The following is a 10,418-nucleotide window of genomic DNA, read 5'->3' on the forward strand; positions in this document are numbered from 1 at the left end:
TTTTTTTTGCGCGAAGTGACAGTAGTACCCACCTCAACGCTTCGCTTATGAGGCGTGCAATAGAATAATTTACATGGCATTCGAGTCAGACTCATCACTCAGCCATGCAGTTGGGCACCTGAACAGCGCTGATTTTTAGCCTGCTTAATACCTATATCTATCTATATACTTATTTTATGCTCACAGTAAAAATGATATGGTAAGGTATAAAGGATAGAGGTTCTAATCTCACGTTCACCTTTAACTTTTCAATCAATCAATTACAAGAAATTAAAATCCGCTCTACCTACCTACTTACATAAATAAATAGGTACTGCATGTAAGTATATTCATAAAAATTAAACTTTGTATGAATTTAGTAGCTATCTAAAACAAGTGTTTATAACTAATCATTGGGCATTGTCAAGTACGGTTATTTTATACAGTTCTTTAACAGCATCAGCAATCGGAGATGGTCGAGATGATGCATAATACATAAAGCATAATACGATTTTCCCCCATCACGCAAGAGTTGCATTGCAGGTGCGCGCTCGCCTGCGACCGTCCGCGGCTCATGATGTCTCTCCGTAACTGACTTTCTTTTAAACTCACATGGCTGATTTTCGAAAAATTCACTCTTATTATTTAATTACCTACTTTCTACATAATATTTAATTTGGATGCGACTAAGATTTGTAGGTTTACATGGCATTTTAATTATATATCAGTGGCTTTATATTTAAAACTGATGGGAATACGAAAGAACGTTATCGTATAAACATTTCAATTTTTATAATCATTTAAAAAATCAGCATGACGAAACTGGGATTTTTATAGAAAAGAAATACAAAACAACTTGTAGGTACATATTATAAATTATATTCACAACTTCCAATTATTAGGAAGCAACATACTTATAATAATTCAAGGCGAAGGTCGATTTTGTTTACCGGACTAGCAATTCACATTACCAATTCCCCGCTAGCGCGCTAAAACTGGAAATCCGCAGGTTGAATCTCAATAACATGTCATATCTCCATCGTCCATACACAGTTGGAGGTGACGTCAGCCAAAGGTCGTGCAGTATCGCCTCCTAGCCGCGGCCACGGAGATCACTAGTACGCCACAATCCGGCTATACTCAACGTTGCGTATCAGTCCAAAATGAAGTTGACTATTATATTGTTCCTTTGTTTCGCTGCCTCTCAGGCGGATGACATAGCCTCGGCCGCGGGGCAGATATTCAACAGCATCTTGCCGAACTTAATCGGCAACTCGGTAACTGGACAACAAGGCAACACTGCCACAAACACGCTTCAACAAATCGGCACGGTAGTCGGAGGCGTAGTGGACTATGCTAAGAAGAAGAGTTATGAGGAAATGCTCAAGCAAGTGCAAGACTCGACAACAGACGAGGACCTGCTTCGCATCAGCGAGGAAATGTTTAATTCAGATATCAATAACGCATTCAATTATATTCAAGTCAATTTGCAAGGCAAAACCAGCCCTCTGTCCAAGACTGATGAGGCACAAACCAAGTAAGCATTATAAAAAATAGTTTCTTCTACCAATGTTTTAATGAACTTAAGTATATGCATGCAAAACTAATGTGACAATAATTGTTGATAATAATGATTTATTGTTGTTTTATCCAATAAATAGGTTACCTACTTATTAAATGTTGAGTGACCTTGCCCAAATTAATTACCTACTACTTAATCGATTACTTCGTTTCTGAAAATGATGTGGGAAATGAATAGCTGTTTTCAGATAATATAGAACAACATACACAATTTTGCTATTAAATTCTAAAAGGTGTAAATAGAATACCTACTTTTCGCCACTATTACCAGGTTCATGTGCGATTTGCATTCATTAATTTATGAAAATGATTTTTTTTAATCGAAATTAAGCAATTAAAAATCAATTGTTTCTCAGTCTCTTGAGCGTGCCCGAGAATGTTTGGAATGGGCCGACGATAAGACCGTTCGTCGCTTTGTTTGATAATTATCACAAGAACGTGATTAGGCCAGAGTTCGTAACACCAAATGTAAGTAAATTATCATTTCAAAATAACTTAACGAAGACAATATCATATGCAATATTATCAATATAGTATGTTTGAATTTACCTAAATGCAATTTCAAGTCAGATAGTGCAATTTGAAATTACGTTAATTACGTAATATTTTTTCTAAAGTCTAATTGTTCATGTTTTTGTTTGCAAAAAAAAAAAATATGTAGGTACTTTTGTACAAAAAAACTGAAGTAAAACTGGAATTTTATTTATCACAGGAAGAGACGGAACAGGTCACTTACATCAACACTATTCTTGCGACTGGTCCAATTAGGACTTTGATGAATTTCCTGGTTAGCAAAGGTAGGTGCAACGTCTACTAAGCTGTAGTTTGAAAAAAATAATCGGTTAATGCTGAAATTAGCGCTTGTATATTCAATTTCAATACTAGTACTTTTGACTTCGGTATGAGGCGGTTTTCCTCATATTTTGTAACATTTTTCATTGATGCTTCGCTCCTATGGTCGTATTGTGATATTATACAGCATAGGTAGATCTATCAATAATCTGTTAAGGATTGCGGGGATGATTAAAGATACAAACTTTGATCATTGAAGCGTGCCTTTATTAATCACACAACAACATGGGGAACCTCTTACATCTTGCAGATTACAGACTATATAAAACTTCCTTCATAACTGACAGTTGACACAGTGTCACAACCAACGCAGTGTTGCTACATACAATATAATATAAATCATTGTTAATCAACACCTCCCCCCAATGATTTATATCAACATAACTAACAATACCTACAATGAATAAGTAAGAACTAACAATACAATAATTTGTATTAACCAAAACTAACAAACTAAAAAATACACAATGCGAATTGAACTTTATTCCAATCCTAATTTAGGTACAAAATAATTATGGGAGATTTTATTTAATGGTTTCGTAAAAATATCAGCTATTTGTTGCTTTGTAGGTATATACATAACACAAATTTCCTTACATTCTATTTTATGTTTAACAAAGTTGTATTTTACATCCACATGTTTCATTCTTTTTTGATCAGGATTACATACAGAAAATATTGTACTTTTATTGTCTTCATATATGGTAGTGGTATTACAATTAACGTCTAACTCATTTAATAATTTCCTAATCCAACAAGCCTCTAGAGTTGCTTCATTGAGGGAGTATAACTCTGCCTCAGTAGTGCTTAAAGCTACAGTGCTTTGCTTTTTGCAACGCCAAATAACACTGTTATCAAATACTTTAAATATATAACCAGTTACAGATTTCCTATCTTTATCTACAGCAAAACTTGCATCAGCATATCCAACTAGTGGTTCGGAATTACAATTCTTAGTATATTTTAAATTATAATTAATGGTACCTTTAACATATCTTAAGATCCTTTTCAAGCATTGCCATAACCTTTCTGATGGTCTAGATTGATATCTTGCTAAATATGAAACAGAAGCACACAAATCAGGTCTTGAACCTACTACAGCATACATTAAAGAACCTATACAAGCTCTGCATTTATGCTCTAAAGAGTAATCAATCGTACAATCATCAAGATTAACATTAACTTCCATGGGTGATTCACTAGTATTTGCTTCAGACATACCAAATTTTGTTAATATAGACTCTAAATACTCTTTCTGGTTAATATACAAACAATCACTATCTTGAATAATATTAATACCCAGATATTTTAAATTTTTAGATCCTAGATCTTTCATTTTAAATTCTGTATATAACATTTCTTTAACATTATCTATCCTTAAATTGTCCTCACCCAAAATTAGTAAATCATCCACATACAACAAAATGTAAATACCATCCTTAAAATATAAACAATAATCACTTTCTGCTCTTTGAAATCCTTTACTCTTCATAAAACTATAAAATCTATTATACCAATTTTTTGAAGATTCTTTAAGACCATACAGTGATTTATTCAATTTCAAAACATAATTTTTATCTATATTTATACCAGGTGGGGGCTTTAAGTATACAACATCATCAATTTCACCATGAAGGAAAGCACCTTTAACATCCATTTGATGAATTAAATAGTTCCTTTGAACAGCTAATGATAAAAGAACTCTGAGAGTTTGTAATTTCAAAACAGGAGAATAAATTTCATTAAAGCTACCTTCCTGTTGAAATCCCCTTGCAACTAATCTAGCTTTATATACATCACCCGCCTTTTTTGTAAAAATCCATCTACAATCAATTAACTTAACATCGTTTGGTTTTTCTACAACTTCCCAAGTTTTGTTATCCTCTAAAGATTTAATTTCCTCATTTACCGCTTCATACCACCTATCCTTATCGTCATAAGAATCTATATCATTATACTTTTCTGGAACATTACCATTAGAACAAGACAAAAATGATGCCATTAATATATCACCTAAATCTGAATCATCAGTAACAAAATCTTGTAAATATTTTGGTTTAGTTTTCTTTCTATTTTCCCTAGAATTAACATTATCTATATTCCTTTCTTCAAATTGTAATGATTCTAAATTATTATCAGAAATTAAAATTTTCTCAGTACTATTGGTTTGGGTTTTATCAGGACTACTACTACCAACCTTCTCCTTCCTATCCGAGATAGACTCCGCATCAATACTAACCGTTTCAGGTGACTCTGAACATGTTTCTTCCCTAAACAATACGTTTCGTTCTATGCATATTCTCCTTTTATTATCATCCCATAATCTATATCCCCCTGGAGCATAACCAACCATTTTCAATTTAATACCACGAGGGTCTAACTTCATTCGGAGTTTTTGAGGAATATGGGCATATGCAGATGACCCAAACATTCTGAAATTAGATACATTAGGACGTCTTCCTTCCCACATTTCAAATGGTGTAACATTAAGAGAAGCAGTGGGACTACGATTAGTGACATATACCGCATATCTCAGGGCCTCGCCCCAAAGCTCTTTAGAAAGTTGTGAATCTAACAATAATGCACGCGCCTTTTCAGTCAGAGTACGATTCATTCTCTCAGCTACTCCGTTCATTTCAGGATTATATGCAGCAGTATACTGCAATACTATGCCCTTTTCATCACAAAAAGATTTAAAATTTCTAGAAATATACTCACCACCATTATCTGACTTTAACTTCAATATACCATGACCAAAATGATTACTAGCATAATTATAATACGTCTTGAAATATTCAAAAACTTCAGACTTGTCTCTTAATAAGTAAACTGCAGTGAAATGGGTAAAATCATCTATGAAAGTAACAAAATATTTATATCCGTCCCACGTAGACGGGCTAACAGAACAAACATCAGTATGTACTAGTTCTAAGGGTTTCCTAGCCTTATACATTCTCCCATTAAAAGGAAGGCGTGTAATATTAGCAAGTATGCATGATTCACAATGTTTATTTTCTAAATTTTTTTCTTTCAAATCAGTTAAACCATCAACCATATTTTTATTTACTAAAGTTTTCAAACTACTATAGCTTAAGTGAGAAAATCTTTTATGCCAAATTTCTACTAAATTATCTTTTGTGTCTGATTTTTCACCATAATAACAATCATTAAATATTACTTCAAATTCTACAAAATAAAGGGATCCTAGTCTATGCCCAACCATAAACAATTCATTGGTTTGTGAGAAAACTTTAACTTCCCCTTCATTGAAGATGATCTTTAAACCATGTCTTTCCATTTTGGAAACAGATATTAAATTTTTCCTTAATTGTGGTACATAATACACATCATTTAATATAATATTAACCTTAAAATCACTTAAATAACATTTTATTTTTCCTATACCAACAGCTTCTAAATCAACATCATTTTTGGCAGCTGAAATTTTAATTGGCTTATCCAGTTTACAATAATTAGAGAATAAATTAATGTCATTTACAAGATGAAATGAACTACCTGAGTCTATAACACATTTAAAACTATTCTTATTCTGCTGTTCAGTCTCAGCGCTAAAGGACATAAAACTTACAAATTTGTTACCTTCAGTATTTTCAGTGCCGGTAAGAAATGACTTTACTCTACCTCTCCCCTGGGTCTGATGACGAGTAGCCTTACTGTCGTCTCGGCCTCCGTTGTACTTCCAGTCGCCACGTCCACGGCTGTGAAGTCTCCAGTCACCAGTCCTGTGTCGTGCCTGCTGAGTGCTCCTACACTGAAATTTTTTGTGTCCGGGGCGTCCACATCCATAACACAAAAAGATTGAAGAATCAAGGGATTTGATCGCTCCTCTGTTTCGTTTTTCCTCTTCTCCAAGCAGTCTGTTTTTCACAAAGTCCATTTTCAATTCCTCCATAGTTTCCAACGCCGTGATAATGCCTTCATAAGATTTCGGCATGGATAGTAGTAAATAGTTAACCTTTTCTTCTTCCGAGAGCTCACTGCCAGCATCCCCGAGTTGTGCAAATAGCTTTTCCATGTCAATAAAATGTTCCATTAAAGGTTTCCGTTCGTCGAATTTCATATCGGATAATTCTCTTCTTATAAATAATTTAGATCGTGTACCTTTCTTCTTAAAGCTGTCTTCCATGCTTTTAATCATTTGATATGCAGATCTGTCCTTCAAGTATTCGAGATGACTGTCGGCGGTTGCCGCTATTATAATAGCCTGGGCTTTAGCTTCCAATTGCTTGTTATTTGTAGATTTACTGAAATCCTCCTTTTCGATCGCCTCTATTGCTCCATTATCCCGCAGGATACTTTTCAATCTAAACTCCCATGCGTTGTAATTGTCCCCCGCGAAAGGGACAATTTGATATTTTTCTTTTGACATTTTCTGTCCTTTAATACTCATTAATTCACCATATATCCGATGGCTTTACTTGGCTGTGTTACTGGGCCCATAACCCTGTTAAGGATTGCGGGGATGATTAAAGATACAAACTTTGATCATTGAAGCGTGCCTTTATTAATCACACAACAACATGGGGAACCTCTTACATCTTGCAGATTACAGACTATATAAAACTTCCTTCATAACTGACAGTTGACACAGTGTCACAACCAACGCAGTGTTGCTACATACAATATAATATAAATCATTGTTAATCAACATAATCAATAAGCAGTTTCCAAATGAAGCACATTGATCCATACATTCAAATACTCTACATTCTAAGTAAAGATTACGAATATTCTTTCAGGTCTTAATCAAATGAACGAATACAATGAACAAGTTGATATATTGAAGAAAATTTGGTTCACGAAATATGCTCGTCACTGGACCGGCCTTTGCAAATGCAGCTGCGCTTTTGAAAACATATTCATGGCTGAACTAAAGTCAAATGATGTTCTGGGTAAGTTCCTACGTTAATCTATGAGTTAATCTGCAAGAACTAAAGACCACGATTACAATAATGACGACAGTTATTAAGTTAGTAGGTACCTAAGTACCAACTAGTAACAGGAAAAAAAATGTATTACTTATAGAATAAATATGTTAATTGTAATTATTTTTGTACAGACAATTTTTCTTATAATAGAGATTATCTGGTAGGTACCTAGTACCTATTACCTACAACCAACCGACCAATAGGTCCATACATGTATGTATTCCATTCGCTTGTGTTTTTTCTTAAAATCTAAACTAATTTTATTCATGTTTCAGGTCTCCACAGCTGGTTGTTCTTTGCTAAAAGAGAAATGGATCATAAAGCTAACTACTTGGGCTACATAGATAAACTCGACTTATCTGGAGTAAGTTTTATAATCCTAACGAAGTTCCTGCTTATCTTTATCCTCATACCTGTTTAATATTCAAAATGCTGTCAAGCCATTAATTTCATTGATATAATATAAATATGTTATATGAATACCGAAGTAAATACAACTTAGTAGAAATTATTTTTAATATCTGCTGCTATATTTTTTAATCTGAGTAGATAGCTCATGGTAAAAGTTCCTCTTTCAAGCGGAAATCTATCCCGCGATATCTTAATATATATAAATCTCGTGTCACAATGTTTGTCCTCAATGGACTCCTAAACCACTTAACCGATTATAATAAAATTCGCACACCATGTGCAGTTCGATCCAACTTGAGAGATAGGATAGTTTAAACATGTAGGTACCACGGGCGAAGCCGGGGCGAACCACTAGTTGTAATATAAGTTTCATATCTTGGTATTGTCATTTCCGAAAATTTGAATGAAACAGCGCATGAGGAATCCCTCTTTCGAAACACTCGATAGATAGCATCTAACTGCGAAAGTACTTACTTATCATATCATTGAGCATCTAAATCTAAATCTAAAAAAGCCTTTGCCGTTGTAAACAAAACATTGATCAATTTTTCGTGGGTATTTTTTATCTTACTTAGGTAGAGGTAATTGGCATTCGTGTCAAGTCCTTAAATTATATTTATAATACAATAACAGAAGCATGACTCAAGTTTGATGACAACGATGAATCGTAATACTGTAATGATCTCATTGCAATGAGTTAAATAGGTTCTACCTGCCATGTATCAGAGTAAATTTACAAAACTTAGACATTTAGGTACACACAAAACATAACTTCATGTAAAATATAATGGGTACATATGTTTTTTATAACATTAATCACATAACTTATTCGTTAGAGGGCATTTTTATTAGAATAGGACATACTTAGATACATTATGTTTTAAATATTAATTATATATTCTTGTCACCAATTATAAAGCAATTACGACGATTCGTCGAACATAAACACACTAAGAAAGTAGAGTTTTTGTGTGCAAATATTTTGCTGATTAAAACCCGCAGTATTATTACAATTATGTGAAAGTTTGTGAGGATAAAAAACGCGAAAGTGAAAATTTTCATAGATAAATTAGTGTAAATATAAATGTATGTAGGTAAATGGTCTACGTAAATTAAATTAAATACGAGTTGTTAAAAATAACATAACATTTCTGGTTAGCCTTTTAATAATTATTATTAAGATACATTCAATGTTAACATTAAATGTATCTTGTCACTCGATGTAGTCAAAAATGACTAGGCACTAGCTATACAAAAAGTCCTTAACTTACACCCTTAGATCATTAAGTTACACCAAATAAAATGGCATCCTTTATTATTTATTTCTGTAATTAAATAACAAACATCATCATTGTAACCTACATAATATCTATGATTTTAATTTAAATTCTAATTCTATACTTAATGATCATCATACGGTAGGTACCTTTTTTTTATAGTGGAGAATGCATTTAGGCATACCCAGAGCGCTCGGGGAAGGGGCCCTGGGTTATGTCGGACTACCGACTAAACTCCACTGTGTTCCGTCGCTCTGCTATATTGGCAGGGCCGCGGGTATTTGGTGGAACCGCTTCCGCAACCATCATACGGTACCTACCTATTTATTAATTAACTTTTCATCACTTTCAGAAAGGACTGATTCTCAAGCAACATTCAATCCTGAGTGAAACCAAGGATGCGCCAGAAATCACAATGTTCGTCGGCACATCACCAGAGCTAGAAACCGCCTTGTATACTCTGTGCTTTATGGCGCGCCCTGACAGGCCGTGCAAGTTGCGCTACAATAACGTACCATTTACCATTCAAACCAAAACCTTGAAATCTGATAATGTTATCCTCATTGACACTGCATACCCTATGTATTAATTTAAGTTTTTTAACATCTCTTAAAATAATAGATTATTTATCGATATAAAAATCAATTTTGTAACTTAAAATGGTTACCGTACAATGTTAGAAAATGTACAATAAGATATATATTTAATAAAATACTCAATAATACTTGGACTTTGTATCATTTACTTCTTATACCTGTTTCCTTAGTGCCATATCACACTAGCGGATTGCGAGCGGTTTCAAAGCGGAGCGGGTGCGCAACGAACACGCCGCGGATGCGCAGCCAACACGCCGCGGATGCGCAGCGAACACGCCGCGGACGCGCAACGGTTTCGCTGCGAATAGAAGCGTCAACGTCATTTTGTATACTCTCGCACAAAAGCCAGCCCTTGCCTAACTTCCATTCAATATTTCCATCGTTTCTGTAGCACTCCATTTTTAACCGTACTGTGGAAATGCACTTACTTAACTAAAGATGTAATAACAACTGAAGTTGTTGTAAAAGGTGCTATAAAATTGAATTACTAGGCCTTTAGAATGTAACATACATTCCAAAAGTATGTAACGACTGACCACTTGACCAGTATAATCTCTCCCATAGCAACGTATTTTATAAAGAGATTTTGTGAACCTAATTATGAGCAAAGTGATAGTGAGTTGCTGGTTGCTTGATAAAATTTTCTATTCACTGCTATTTATCTAATAATAAGATAGTCCTGTTTAAGTTAAGGAGCTTTAAAATTTATTTCGCTAGTGAACTTTCATAATGAGCAATTAAGTTATCTGATTGCATTTCGACCAAGATTTAAT

At 34.0% G+C, this 10,418-nt stretch overlaps 1 protein-coding gene across 1 annotated transcript; it reads left to right on the forward strand.

Moving 5' to 3' along the window:
• The first annotated feature begins 1,077 nt into the window (after positions 1 to 1,077).
• LOC123695970 (endoribonuclease CG2145-like) lies at positions 1,078 to 9,773 on the forward strand. The gene is made up of 6 exons (XM_045641930.1): positions 1,078 to 1,516; positions 1,917 to 2,028; positions 2,273 to 2,357; positions 7,173 to 7,325; positions 7,637 to 7,725; positions 9,402 to 9,773. Exons 1-6 carry the CDS (start codon positions 1,143 to 1,145, stop codon positions 9,636 to 9,638), a joined length of 1,050 nt encoding a protein of 349 aa, XP_045497886.1. The 5' UTR covers positions 1,078 to 1,142; the 3' UTR covers positions 9,639 to 9,773.
• The last annotated feature ends 645 nt before the right edge of the window (positions 9,774 to 10,418 follow it).

The sequence above is a fragment of the Colias croceus genome, chromosome 1 (assembly GCF_905220415.1).
Source record: "Colias croceus chromosome 1, ilColCroc2.1".
NCBI lineage: Eukaryota > Metazoa > Arthropoda > Insecta > Lepidoptera > Pieridae > Colias > Colias croceus.

What these genes read in the sequence shown, in the direction of transcription:
- LOC123695970 (XM_045641930.1), top strand. Translation starts at nt 1,143, where the DNA reads ATGAAGTTGACTATTATATTGTTCCTTTGTTTCGCTGCCTCTCAGGCG. An exon ending in ACTGATGAGGCACAAACCAA is followed by an intron (nt 1,517 to 1,916) that starts GTAAGCATTATA and finishes ATTGTTTCTCAG; the next exon opens with TCTCTTGAGCGTGCCCGAGA. An exon ending in CAGAGTTCGTAACACCAAAT is followed by an intron (nt 2,029 to 2,272) that starts GTAAGTAAATTA and finishes TATTTATCACAG; the next exon opens with GAAGAGACGGAACAGGTCAC.